The sequence below is a fragment of the Pagrus major genome, chromosome 18 (genome assembly GCF_040436345.1).
Source record: "Pagrus major chromosome 18, Pma_NU_1.0".
Taxonomy (NCBI): domain Eukaryota; kingdom Metazoa; phylum Chordata; class Actinopteri; order Spariformes; family Sparidae; genus Pagrus; species Pagrus major.
Genome location: NC_133232.1, coordinates 30,596,722 through 30,611,520, shown reverse-complemented (window position 1 = coordinate 30,611,520; position 14,799 = coordinate 30,596,722). Strand labels below are relative to the sequence as shown.

The window sequence follows — 14,799 nt, the reverse complement described above, 5'->3', positions numbered from 1 at the left end:
GTTTAGGCTGAAAAAGCATTTTGTTATGGTTCGGAAAACATCATGGTTTGGTTTCAAGTACCTGTTCACCACGATCACAGATGGAGATGGCCCTGCTCCCCATGAAAAGTTTTGGTCACTACAAAAAAAGCCTACTCACCACTTATGGCACCAGACATAAACACAGAAAGCACTCTGGTAAGGGGCAAACAGGGATTCCTCACATGGACCGCCGCTTCAAACAAAGACAGTCAACTATAATACACATGTCAGGTGGGAATATGCATTAAAAAAAGGGGGTTTCCAGCATACCTGGCATACTGGCAACATAAAGGCAAGCAGAGCAAAATACGAAAGCAACACAAACACTGAGGACAAACCAGGAAACCACAGGGAACAAATCATGAACACAGGAAACACACAAAGACAGGGGGACGGGGACAAGCACAGGAAACACAGGACGGACACAAGGACGAGAACAGGATGACAACATGAACCAACGAAGAGAGAGGGAAAGACACGGACTAAAATACAAACCAAACTAAGGCGGGGATGAGGTGCAGGTGGAGAGACACTGGGAACAGGACAGTGCTGACGAGGCTGTTGTGAGACAGGTGTGGGGGGGGAATCAGACTGGGGAGGAGCACAGGAGGGAAACAGAACACTGGGAACACAGGTGAGCAGGAAGTAGGGAGTCACAACAAGAAACAAGAGGATATAACCACAGAATTAAACAAGAAATCAACACACCAAAAGACCCAAACCATGAGACTTAGCTTGGCATTAAGGCTGGAAACAAGGGGAAACAGTTAGTCTGGCTTTGTAGACATTTTCTCATCCAACTCTTGACAAATGTCAAACTAAGACGGCATGAAATTACATCAGACAAATTTGAGACAAACTAACATATTCCTGCTGTAATAAATGTCCTGGTCGCACACCCTCCGCCCACATTAAGCTTCCTCTCTCTTTTAGCCAAGTGACATTACACATTTGGCTTGAATTTAAGGATTTAAATGCAGAAAGCACAAATGTTTACTTTGGTAATCTCAGTACAAGGATTTGACTGTAATTTTCTGGATCTGGAGACGCACATACATGCATTCATGTGTGAAACATGAAAATCCACATTTATGACGAATGCTCTACTGCAGCGCTGGTATCTCCCGGGTTATTGGACCAAACAATTAAGATAAAAACAGGCTGTTTGTCTTGATCAAAACCAGATTTGTTCGATGACCGTGTAGCTCGGTGGGAATTCCTAACCCCCAGCCACAGAGTTGCATCACGAAACAAAACATTGAGCAACTCAGCGAGACGTGTGTGTGTTCGGGGAGGGGGGGGGGGGACAACAGCTGAGTTGTCATTGTGGCTTGGCACTCTATATTTTAGGTCAGGAAGCAAAAGAAACGTTTCTGAGAAGTAAGAGCCACCCCCAAAGCCATCGCACATGATTCCTATCAGAGGTCTGCAGGGAGAGGAGATAGTGAGTGGTGGCAGAGAAGGAGGAGGAGGAGGAGAGAGAGATAGGAAGAGAGAGAGTCAGAGAGAGAGAGAGAGAGAGAGAGGACACACTTACAAGCACACACCCACACACAATTTCTTCACCAGACACCCACACACACTTTCTCATATACGCTGCATACACACATCGGAGCACCTGCTTTGCTGCTACTCCACGACAATTTGTTCGTGCCAAGATGCCGTCCTGTGGCTGGCTGTTGGCTCTGTCTCTGGCTGCACTGACAGGTAAAAAAAAGTTCTTCTTTATCCTCAACCGATCCGTCTCTAAGTGTCAACTCTCAGCCCTCTGTGTGTGAGCGACTGTGACGATCGATATTTCTACTGACAGACCACTTGACAGAAGCTGTGAAGTGGTGTAAAATGTAAAAACAGATCACATGGAAGAGTTTGTTATTATATAAGCAGTCGGTTTAATTGTGTCAGACATTTCTTGCAAAAGGGGGCAGAAGAAATTGCCATCTTCTCTTTCTGTTACTCGTCAGGATTTCTTTGCATAAAATTAGTCTCAGAAGGAGATAACAGTTCAGTCTCTTGCCTTTTTTAAAAAATGTTTAACAGATAATATCTGAGCATGAAAATGATTGACACTTTCTTGATTGCTTGCGTTACTTTTAGTGGATAAGTTGTGGTTAATGTGATATCTTTGGTTTCTTTGCACAGCTGTCTTGTTTGAGCCAGTGTCCTTTACTGGGATTGAGTTTTTGTTCTCTTAAATCCTCAGCCTTGAGTTGCACTGATTCACTGATTCTCAGACAGTCGCTGTGTCTGAAAAGATTCAGCGTGATAAGTTCCCACTTCTGCAAAATGTGGAGCTCTTACTCGGGGAAATGAAAATGTGCTTACCTAGCTCAGCTCGGTCACAGCTGAGTGTCACTTTCCAAGGTCTCTTGTCACCTTGCGCCTCTCATTTCAGGAAACACTGTTGGTGCTGAGGGAACCGAGAGGAACTGCTCTCTGTCCCCACCGGTAAGATAATTCATATTTTATTTTATTGCAAAAATTAAGTCATAAAAATTGAACTCAAAGAAGTCATGAAACAGTATTTTCCTATCATGGAACATGTTGCATGAGTTATGACAGCTACAGTTAATGATCACTGCCCATGCTCTGCAGTTAATGATTACAGTGGGAGATACAGAAAGGGATGAATCAGCAGTTCTTCAGGTTTTAATTAAATCAGACGACTTTTCACATCTCTGGTCCGTCTCCCTTTGTGCTTTGTGTGTTATAGTACCTCCCCAGCACGGCAGTAAATACCACTCTCCGGCTGCAGGAGTTACGAGAGCGAATGCTTCCCCTGAATATCTCTGCCTACATTATCCCTGGCACCGACGCTCACCTGGTACATCTGCTGTCATAATTAATTCATCAGCTTTTAAATCTTGTGTGTGTGTGTAGGATGGTGTGAGATGCTAACCTATTCTGTTTCTCTGTCAGAGTGAGTATATCGCACCACGTGACAACAGGGTGGCCTTCATGACCGGCTTTACAGGCTCCGCAGGTACAGTCCTTCCCCTGCCTCCTCCCTTTTCTTCTTCGCCCCCCTCCTCCTCGCCGTGACTCAACTCCCCACGTCTGAGTGCCGCGGCCATGCAGCTCCTCTACTTTCATCCCACATCCTCACCATATACAGCCTGCTCCTCGTTCATTTAGTTACATCGCTTTCTCTCTCGCTGCATCATCGCATCCTCTCCTTCGCTGTTGTTCTCCTTCATGGAGTAACTTGACCGTCAAATCTATTTTCACGCAACAATGATAAACAGAATTAATGATCAGACATATTTATGTACACAGCTGTTGCACAGATAAAATGATAAGAAGACAGATGACATTTCAGTAAAGTGTTGTTTACACCAGGCCAAACCTGTGCCAAACTCCATTAAGCAATGTCACAATTTACGTGTCTCTACTAAGAATCATAATCATGGAGCCACTTGCCAAACTTCATAAAGAAAACGTTACATTTTCTGGGCCTCTATTGAGGATCAGATTCATGGATCTTCTCAGCTGTTGCTGCTTTAGTATCTAATGTGAGGGTTACAGTGGAATGATAATGTTATCCCTGATTATGTATCCACCGCACATCACCGGGTTGCTTTCTTCTTAACCTTCCTGGTTCTCCCTACACGCGTACATACATATTTCCATATTAGCTGGCCCATCACGCATTGTTCTGAGTCACCTCTGACATTTATAGTTGTTTGTAATTCACTGCCCTCTCCATAACACAGCTGCTGTCCTGCCTCTCCCCAGGCACCGCCGTGGTTACTCAGACCAAGGCCACTCTGTGGACAGACAGCCGCTACTGGGTTCAAGCTGAGAGACAGATGGATTGCAACTGGGAGCTGGAAAAAGACGGTAGGGGCGATCATATTGTGATTATCTGTCATGACAACACAGGACACATGGATTCTGATCAGACACTTGGTGGTTTTCATGATCCAGGCTATAAATATCCTGACATAACAGCACTTATTATTACAGGATTTACATGATAAAAATAGCTCACGCACAAACTGAAGTCACTGCAGGCTTCGTCTCGCAAAAACACTATTTTATATAAACCTGTTTGACACCTGTCATCATGACAAAGGCAGCTCAACCCCGCTGCAGCTGGCACCGCCAATTTGACAACACCGACGCTGCAATAGAGAGATGAAGGAAATTAGGGGTGAGATAAATATAACATGCAACAGCATCGCAGGCCTGATATGAAGTGATGATGTTGCAGTTCTGGTGCCCTAACCGCCAAGGACACCACAATAATGATGAAGTTTTTATTTAATGAGCCAACAGTGTTCATTTTAGAAGAAAAATGAAAGGGTAGGAGTGCTTCCTAGACTCAAGTTCAGTTTGTTAGAGGTGCTGTTTGGATGGAGATACATGTAGACTGCATGTAGACTTGACGGAGTCTTGATGCCGAAACGCACCCGAGTTTGTTTTTAAGGTTTAACATGACGTGTTGAAATAAAGGCATTTCATTAGTTCAGAAAGAGAGGGCAACTTTTAAGTGTTTATTTTAGCTTAAGCATTCTCGCTGTGTGATTCAAATATTATTATACTGGCTTTCACTTTTCATGAATTACTAGCATCTTCACCAGCTTTTAATCGTTATCGTCATAAAAGTTACCGCATTTATGTATTCGTTTGTGTTTTTCTGTATTTTTTTGTACTTAAATCGTTGAATTTAGGTTCAATTTTCTTTTTTATGTTGTGACTTTGCAGTGCTTATGTTCTGGTTAGGTTAAGGCACAAACACCATCTGGTTAAGGTTAGAAAAAGATCATGTTTCGGCTTAAAATACCTGTTTTTGTCACCACAAACACAGCTGAAAACTTTGCCGAGGTCTCTTCAGAAATATCCAGTAATGGCATGACTGACCTGTCTTGAACTGTGGTCATGGGCTTAGCAGCCTTCTCGACTGTAACTCCATCGTTCCCTCCACCTCCTGATAAGAAAGTGAGGTCATAAACATGTGATGTGAGCGTGATATGACACGTTTTGTAGAAATGTTAATATGGTACGTGGTCTATGACGTCACTCATTTGTAGCATCCTTTTACAGAATATGTATCAGAAAGGGATTTTTGCCTGCTTGTAAATATGATTATATATAAATTAATTGATCTAAGATGATATAACAGGTTTCTGCAGCTTTAAACCTTCAAATTTTTTATCAGAAAGTATTTACAGTATGTTCTCTGAAACGTAATAATTACACTGACTGAACATTTTCACAGTAGATGAGTGAAACTGACAAGCTGTTTAGTTATTTGTGCTAATTTGATTTAACACCAGGTAATTGGAAGGAAAAACACATATTTTTGAAAATACTGCAATGAGTCAAATGAGAGTATTCCCCACCGATAGTCTGTATTTATTCTGTCACATCCTCTAAAGTCAATAATAACTTGACTACAGTCTGTCATGTGTGATGTTCTCCAGTGTCCATCAGCAGCGTGGCGGAGTGGCTCATCACTGAGGTTCCACCAGGCGGCGAGATCGGTTTTGATCCCTTCCTCTTCTCCCTCCGTAAGTGTCTGTTCTGCATCCCTCCTGACTGTCAGTCCTGGTTAACATCAATAAACTGCTCGCCCAAGAAGATGGAAAATTATTAATGGAGCCTCCAGATGCCACACAGACTGTTTACTTGTGATTGATTTGCTCCAGTGTGTGGAATCATCTGCAATTTCCTCCATTAGAAACGCAGGAGAACTACAACATCAATCTGGACTCAAGCAACCGCAGCCTCAAGTCCATCCCCGCTAACCTGGTCGACCAAGTGTGGACGGAAAAACCGGCCATCCCGTCGGATCCCCTCACCCGCCTGCCCGACAGAGTCATACGTAAGTTTCATTACATGTGTCTGTACTGCACACACGCACACTGCAGTCTGCTCGTCTGCCTGTGTGGTGCCCTTTATCTATATACTGATAAATACCTGCAAACAGGCAGCAATAAGCAGCTCCACAAACACAGCCATAAACAGCCTGTTTATGTTTTTATGGCCGGCTGACAGATCAAACTTTGAGAGTGGAAAAACCTCCAGAAGAGGAAGTCGTCTCGATGCCCCCCGGGCCTCATTAGTCTTTATGGTCGGAGAAAAGACAAATGGAACAAATGGAGAGCAATCATAATCCTAATGGGCTGTGTGATTAGTGTGTGTGTGTGTGTGTGTTTATACATTTGACTACAATCGGGGAAAAAGCATCACATACTGTGGTTTAAGTCTAAATGCATAAATGCTGCGTCATACTGTGGCTGTGAAAGTTTGTTATTATATTTGGCAGTCTGAGTCCATAAAGTGATGAGCAGTTTGCAGATGACAGTAATGACAAAGACTTACTGGAAAAGCCCCGACGTGTGCCTGCACTTAGGAGGAAGTACCACAATAAAAGCATATTTTTATATTTATATTTGTATGCGCATGTTTGCAGAAAGGACGTGGCAGATGAAAGTGGACCACATACGGAATCAGATGAGGGACAATCCATACGAACCGACAGCTCTTCTGCTATCAGCACTGGATGAAACAGCCTGTAAGTAACTCAAGACTTTGTTCACGAAGCTGTTTAAACAGGTTTCAATAAATCATGTCTCTGATGTAGAAAAACTAATATTGAACCACTGAATTCAAGTCCTGAATGAAAAATGCAGTCGAGTATGAGCATCATAAAAGTGCATTACAGCTGCGTTTATTCAGCAGATTCTAGCTGAAGATTCTGATTATTGTAGCTCGTCACCACTAAATTGATTAAAGGTTTTAAAATTAACTCAGATGTGCAGAACTACAGACAAACATATCAGATGATTTGAAACAAGTTATGTACAGTTTTGCTTTTAGAGAAGATGCAAATGCAAAAATATACAAAACATATTTCAACAGAAATGCTTCAATCATCAGTAGTAATAAACAGAAAAACCTCAACGATCTAACACGACAGACAGCTAGACTAAAACGTTTGATGTCTAAACAGCCAAACAGACTGATATAAACAGTATTTATTTATCTAAAGGTTGATAGTTATGATCTGCACACTGGAGTTTATTATCCTTTATTATCAGCAGTAATCAAACTATTTATGTGATTTGATTTCTGGAAGTTCGGTTGAGCTCTATGCAAATGAACAGAGAATTATTCAGAGCTCCTCTGATCCACACACAAGGACCCCTGGGCTGCAGACCTTTCCTGACTCCTGATTTCAGAATTAGCAGGTCTGTTTTCAATAACAGAAACACAGAAAAAGTCACGTACGTCTGAAACAAATATTAGATTTCTTGGCTCAGGTGTATCTAGCCGACGATGTAAATGAATGTGCGAGCCGCTGTTGCTGACATTCAGAGGGGGGGGGGGTGTATTTTTTATTTCCAGGGCTGTTCAATCTGCGAGGCAGTGACATCCCATACAATCCCTTCTTCTACTCCTACACGCTGCTCACAATGGATGACATCTGGTGAGTCCATCGGGGAATAAATGTGTGAACATGCATACAGGATTCCTTTCAAATGTTCTTTCTTATGTCTCTCCCGTCACATATACTAGGACATGAAACATTGTTCTTATATAAGCCACTTCTTGTTCTTTCCCTTCTTCCATCTCCACACCTATCAGGCTGTTTGTCCACCTAAACAGAGTGACAGAGGAACTGAAGCAGTACCTGAACGCCTCCTGTGTCGGGTCTCTCTGCGTGCAGCTCAAAAGCTACGACACTGTCCGAGATCATCTGCAGAAGTACGTGGCCCAGCCCGGCGTTAAAGTGTGGATCGGCACGGAGTACACGAACTACGCCCTTTATGAGCTCATCACACCAGAGGTATATAGATAATCTATTTAATTCTATTTAGTGCATCATTTTTCCTTTGTTAGTTTCCTCATTTGATTTCGTAATCTTTAATGAAATGCAGAAGCAGCTGTAGTGAGTCACCACTTGTTGGCTGCTTCCGAGAGGAATATTCTTGATGCGATTTGTGGACAAAATCCAAGTTTTTAGAGATGCACTAATCAATACTTTTACATAAACAACGGATCAAAAGACCAAACATAATGTGAAAGAGGTCACTTGTGGTGAAGAACTCACAAAGGGTTATCACCACTTCTCCTCAGTGCTGCAGAGCATCTCAGAAATGAAAAATACTGTTTCTCCGAGTCCTGATCTTGTGTTTCTGTGCTAACTGTACAGCTATTGCTCGATAAATGCTGTGTCAAAAACAGCATTTGTGAGTATTTTTATATCAAAATGTTTCTGTTTTCTCATGACTCATCTTGAACATGGGGGCGGTTACATAATGCGTAATGTAATCAAGGTCTAATTTGTTCATTTCACCCATACCCTCCTCCGCCGGGTCTAACAATACAGGTTAAGGGAGGTTTGCGAGGAGGTCTTCTGCGCCAATATACACCGAGCTACGCCCACGCTGAGTGATCCATCACATCTGAAGGATTTGATTTAATCCCTCCACATATTCCCTCTCACATGGAAATATTGCAGAAACTAAATATGCTCTAACTTCAGTTTTATAACCCGCAACACTGTTTCTGTATTTCTGGCTGCTCTCATCAACAGTGTTTCAAGATGCAGCAGGCAGCTGTTTTAAGTAGAGCCTCACCGATATGCGATTCTTGGGGCCAATACTAGTAAACAAATATATTTCTACATCAATATAACAGCCAATGTATGCATATTTCTTAAATGATCCCTCAGTTGTGACAAAGATATGTAACGGACGCAGGATATTTAACAGATTAACAATAAACTTTTATGTCCTTAATGACATCAGTGCACTGAAACAGTAAACTTCACTGGGAATTTAATAATTTGAAATTACCCCAAGCCTCTTTTTCTACATGATGTTCTGTTTGATATCGACCCATGTTGTACAAAATACGCCGATTCTGATATATGTGTGATTGGGCTCTCGTTTTAAGCTCTTATAAACTCACTGAACTCTCCCTGTTCAACAATTACCAGCTCGTAGACACAGTGAGCGACTAGCTGGTGATCATAGTGGAGCATTTAGAAAGAAACACATATTTCCCTCAGGAGTTGGTGGAGACCAAAACCAGAGCTCAAAGGAGAGAGAATATTAGTCACAACGCCTCTGCAAATGTTTGCTAATGTTGCTCTGTGTCTGCAGGACTTTATTTATTGTTGTTTTGTTGCAGGAAAAACTAATGACGAGCTCCTACTCTCCTGTGTTGACGACTAAAGCTGTGAAAGACGAGACTGAGCAGCGGATCTTGAGGGATGCTCACGTACGTCATCTTCACATAGACATGCAAACATGAGCACAAACATCTGCAGAAGCACTTGTTGTAATATATGAAGCTGAGCTGGATCAGATATGAGTCTGTAATACATTTACGTGAGACCATGATCATTCTGTGAATTCATTAATCAGTTTTCACTTTCTGACTGACGGATGGGACATTTATAAATTGTTTTCCAGGAGAGCTTGAACACTTCAGTGAACACACACCCTGATACATTTATTACCTTGTCAAAAGATGCCGCAGCAGCATCGTAACATGCGGTGCAAATTGTCAGCCCGTGTGTCTGGCGCTGTTGAGGTCAGCGTGTCTCTGTGGCTCTGTCTAGGTGAGGGATGCGGTCGCAGTCATTCAGCTGCTGATGTGGCTGGAGAAGGCAGTGCCAGAGGGGAAGGAGACGGAGCTGACGGCTGCAGAGTACGTCAATAACATGCGCAGGTGAGTGCACGCGTAAAAACACAAGATGGAGGAGTCAGAAAATAGGCACAGAAGGTCAGACACTGAAGGTCAAAACTCAGAAATGTTCAAAAGTTTCACGGCTTATTTTAACATTGCTACAGCAAACAGAAAGACAGCAGAGGACCAAGCTTTGAGACCATCTCTGCAAGTGGACCCAACGCTGCTCTCGCCCACTACAGGTAAGATTTACTCAGATTCTTCCTCTTCTTACTGACACTTTCTTTTTCCTTTAAATCAATTTCTTTACATTTTCTTATGATTGTGTCATCAGAGCATTTATAAAAAGTAAAAGGTATATATTCACTTTACATAACGACATTCTGAGTACATCAAAACGGCATACAAACACTGAGAGCGCTAACGTGACTCAACCATAAGCAAACAATAAAACAAACAAAACAAAAAACCTCTTCTTTCTTTCTTTCTTTCTTTTCCTCTCCCTTTTTTTTGTGTGTTCAAAGATGCTCAGACGTCTGAGATTTGAGAGTCGACTGCTGACAATCATTGTGTTCATGTCCACAAACAAAAGGCGTAACACAGACACTGCAAAAAAGAGCTTTTAACAGATCAGGCTGGCGATTAACTACATTTCTCTTATTGTCAAAAAATCTCACCACTCATTTCTTGTTAGCTCTACGCTGGACACTATATAACGGCAACAAACAAAAAAACTTCCAAAAAGTACTTGAGAGATTTAAAATAAAGTCAGTCTACAAATATAAGACATGCTTCAGAAAAAGGTCAGCATGAAGTTTTAGTAAATCTGTGTAAAAACACAGGTATTGTCCTTTCACTGCACCACACCTGCAGCGCTGCCAGTGTTTCCTGTTTTTCTGCGTTGCAGCCCAACAGAAGAGTCGAGCCGGAGGTTGACAGTTGATGAGATGTACTTGGTGGACTCTGGTGGCCAGTATCTGTGAGTAAAAACACATCCTGCTCACTCAGTCTCCAGTTTCACTTCACGTCTCTCGCATACTGAAATGACTCATCGTGTCTCTCACTTACTATCAGAGACGGGACCACTGACATCACTCGGACTGTTCACTGGGGAACCCCAACAGACATGCAACGGGTAATAACTTGAGATGTTATCCTGAAAGTGTGAATGTTTGAAGGGATATGAAGGGACAACGGATCGCTAATCATGCACACTTTCTTCATCTCATCTCTGCCTCTGTTCGTCTTATGGCTGTAAAGTCTTTGCAGAAATCTTTGATTATGCCACATAATCCAAAATATTCCATTAAAAAGCAATTTCCCTGTCGTTATGTCTCGCTTCACAGGAGGCCTTCACTCGAGTGCTCATGGGAAACATTGAGATATCTCGAACCATCTTTCCCTCAGGGACGAGAGGTGAGGATGAAAAACTTCATGCATGTAGAGTAACGGCTCCTAAATCCAACACATCCTTTGGATTATCTTACAAAAAACACTGGATAAAGTAATGTCGAGCAGCTTTCGAGGGGCCTACGTGTTGATTTTTCTAACAATGCTTTTGTTTTATTTGATTAATTAGTGACTCCTTGATTACATTACTACATTACATTTTTTAAAAAAGATTAAAAAATGAGATTTAAATGATTCTACCCTAAAACCTTTCTTAGTTTCACCACTAGAGACCCCTGTTTCTCCTCTTTGTGAGCATTTTGTGTGGATGAACTACAGTTATGTATCTGCAGCAGGATGTTTGTTTCAGGCTCTCTGTCTGGCTGTTTTTTATCTTCAGGCGCAAACATGGAGATGCTGGGCCGCCGGGCGTTGTGGCAGGTGGGCCTGAACTATGGCCACGGCACAGGTCACGGTGTTGGAAACTACTTTGGAGTTCATGAGTGTATGTTCTCTCTTTATTTTCTGTTTTTAAAAAGTTAACAGCCCCAGTGTGAAATTGATCATCTTAATCTTCCACTATTTTAAATCATCAAACCATCCTGTAAAACATTAATTAAAAGACAAATTTTAATGACCCGTGATGTCCAAAAACATCATGATTATAATGCACTAGAAGCAGTTTTACATCAAATTGAACTTCATCCCACTGTGGTGCTAATACAGCAAGTGGGAGTGATAAAATTAATAAGCTGGCAAAGCAATTTGCATGTTTGAGCACACAATTAATTTTGCAATGCGGCCACTTGTAATGTGACCAAACGCCCTCGAACAAAAGCGGCTGAAAACTAGCCAGAGGGAGACGTCTGTGATCAGTGAAGTCACTTTAATCCTGATTAAACAATATTGGTTTGTTACACTCTGATTAACTCTATATATGTTTATAATCTGTATTTTAATGATGTAATATTGTGATATTTTTCCAGGGCCAGTTGGCTTTCAGACCAACAACATTCCCTTCAGGTCAGGCATGTTCACGTCTATAGGTGAGAATCTGTCTTGTTCAATATAAATCCACGACAGATAACATTCTGATCATTTTTAACGAAATAAATGTGGAAAAAACTAAACTGACTCTGTTTTTTTCTCGAAGAACCTGGATATTACAAGGATAACGACTTTGGGATCCGGATCGAGGACGTTGCCGTGATTGTACCTGTACAAACAAAGGTAGTTACAGAGTGGCTGACCAAAGAAGAGATTTATTGATCATCTAGAATCATGTCAATGATTTCCTGCTTTTATTCTATGAAATGATAAAAAGTAACTTCTTTGTAAATGTGTTTTCTCTCCCTCAGTATGGTCATAACTACGTGACCTTTGACATTGTGTCGCTGGTTCCATATGATAGAAAGCTGATCGACACGTCTCTCCTCAGCTCAGAACAGGTAAGAAATACTATTTGACACCATAATCGCCTTCTTGTTAAGATGACTGTATAAATACTGTGTATTTAGAAGGTTACTGGAAATTCATCATCATTTTTCGTTAAAAGGGAGGCACTAAAGACTGCCCAGTAACAAGCAAGTTGAGTTCCCCAAAGATATGATCAGTTTCCTGTTTTAATTTGTAAATACCTTTCCATTTAAGAGCGTGTGTTATCAACCGAGTCGTTTGTTTTCCTGCTTGAAGAGCGCTGGTTTCCTCTTAAAATCCCCCTCAACTCTTCAGGCCGACACGCTTCTGCAGCTCAGAGATCAAAACATTGTTCAAGAAAACAAAACCACGTGTGAAATCAACTTCTCTGTTTCTTTATTCTGAAGGGAAAAGGAAAGATATCTCTGTAGCGTCATCAATCTTCACCTCGACAAGCTGTGATAAAAAACACTGTTTTGTTCATATTGATAATGCAAATATAATAATAGTCATAGGAGCCAGTTTTCTGCTATAAAGTAGTTTTATGTTTAGCTAAAAAAAAAATACTTATTTGGATGCAGGACTTTTTATTTAATGGAGTATTTTTACATGTATGTATTGATACTTTTACTTAAACTGGCAATAGACAAGCTGGTTGATTGCACAACGTAATGGGTATAGAATAATGAAACCACCAGCGTTTGGACTGGTTCCCTTTACGCCTCAGTTTTACTATGCTCTTTTGTTTGCTGATCCAGTCAGGTCTATTTTTATCTGCTTTCACTTCTTTATTATAGACTAAATGGATGAATAAAACTGTGTTTTTGGGGGTTGCGACTCTGCGGAGAAGAGGAAACGATCCAGTTGTCTTTGCCACAGCGGTGCCAACGATAATAACACTGTTTGTTATCACTTCAAAAGGAGCTTTTTGTGAGAAAAGTTGAAGTTGAAACCCAGAGTGTCATTATTTCACGAGTTGGGAAAGACTCAAAGATCAACTTTTCTTATAAATAGCACCTTTCCGTAAACAACACAGCAACATAGAAATGATCATCCTCAGATTTCCTGAAGATGTGACCAAGTGGCAGAGCGTACACACAGAACAAAACAAAAAAAAAAAAACATTAGTGGTCCGAGTACTGATGCCTGTCGAACACCGTATTTGATCTCAAACCTAAATTATCCCTTTACTCCTAATTTGGAATAAAGTTCATCCACTTTATCTGGAATATTAAAGATACTTGTTGAGATAATTGTTTATTACATGTCTTCACACTCGTTTATTACATTCTTTGATATCGGTCTTTTCTCCTCCAGCTTCAGTGGCTGGATAATTACTACGAGACCATCCGGAGGCTGATGGGTCCTGAGCTGGACAGACAGGGGCTGCATGAGGAGAAGGCCTGGATGCTCAAACACACGGAGCCCTTCATGGAGTCTGGATCGTCTGCGTCTGTCTGTTCCTCCTCGATGACCCTCATCGCTCTGTCCATCGCTCTCCTCCAAAACATCTTCTGAGCGTCTTCGTCTCTCTTGCACTCCATTCACGGCAGACTTGCACACTAACGTTACTCCTATGCAGTCTCTACTGAGCAGCTAAACCACGTTGATGGACGCACTGCAGATTTAGCATTTTTTTAATTAAAGGATATATTTGTTAATGATTTAACGGCTGATATTGTGGTGTTTAAAGTTTAAAAATGATCTGCTGTGTGATTTTTGATGTTTTAGTTTTTTTGTTTGTTTTTTTAAATCTGGACATTTGTATGACCAGCTAATATAATTTTTATTTTATTAAAGTAACACTATTTCAAACAAAGGCGTGGACTCATTCAGCTGATGATTTCTCAACTTGAAGATAGATAGATCGATAGATTTTTTATTATTTATTATTATTGTTTTTGAAATCCTCATCATTTACATTCATGTATGCGAATAAAACAGGGACCCACTCCTAAAAACAATCATTGTCATTGCACTGGTGTTGGTAGAAGACTCCACAGAGTGGTGTAGAGATGTTTTTTGCAGGCAAACCCTTAAATTAGCACCGTCCTGGTTCCCCCAACAAAAAGTTAATGAGATTATTGAATTGGATTTGGGATTATTATGATACTTGCACGTTTTCTTCACAGATGAACACCACTTTTGTGATTTTCAAAGCGTAAATTAAATTGCTAGAAGTAAAAAGCTAATGTTGGGCTATAAACAGACTACACTGCAGTCACGTGACTTTATCTTCACCACCACTAAGCGACTGTTACTATACACGCTATCTATAAATTGATCAGTCTAGTTTTAAAGTGAGTGTGATGACATTTAAAGTCTGTG

General features: G+C 41.1%; 1 protein-coding gene across 1 annotated transcript; it reads left to right on the top strand.

Annotated features, from left to right (window-relative positions):
• Positions 1-1,555: 1,555 nt before the first annotated feature.
• Positions 1,556-14,283, top strand: xpnpep2 (X-prolyl aminopeptidase (aminopeptidase P) 2, membrane-bound). Its single transcript, XM_073487085.1, has 21 exons — positions 1,556-1,728; positions 2,417-2,469; positions 2,735-2,845; positions 2,941-3,004; positions 3,757-3,861; positions 5,448-5,534; positions 5,705-5,848; positions 6,440-6,541; positions 7,375-7,456; positions 7,615-7,816; positions 9,166-9,255; positions 9,599-9,708; positions 9,831-9,908; positions 10,574-10,645; positions 10,741-10,801; positions 11,013-11,082; positions 11,456-11,560; positions 12,042-12,101; positions 12,209-12,285; positions 12,414-12,503; positions 13,789-14,283. Exons 1-21 carry the CDS (start codon positions 1,680-1,682, stop codon positions 13,987-13,989), a joined length of 2,013 nt encoding a protein of 670 aa, XP_073343186.1. The 5' UTR covers positions 1,556-1,679; the 3' UTR covers positions 13,990-14,283.
• The last annotated feature ends 516 nt before the right edge of the window (positions 14,284-14,799 follow it).

Coding starts and splice junctions, on each gene's coding strand:
- xpnpep2 (XM_073487085.1), top strand. CDS start 1,680: ATGCCGTCCTGTGGCTGGCTGTTGGCTCTGTCTCTGGCTGCACTGACA. Junction 2,470..2,734: donor ACTGCTCTCTGTCCCCACCG/GTAAGATAATTC, acceptor TGTGTGTTATAG/TACCTCCCCAGCACGGCAGT. Junction 6,542..7,374: donor AGCACTGGATGAAACAGCCT/GTAAGTAACTCA, acceptor TTTTATTTCCAG/GGCTGTTCAATCTGCGAGGC.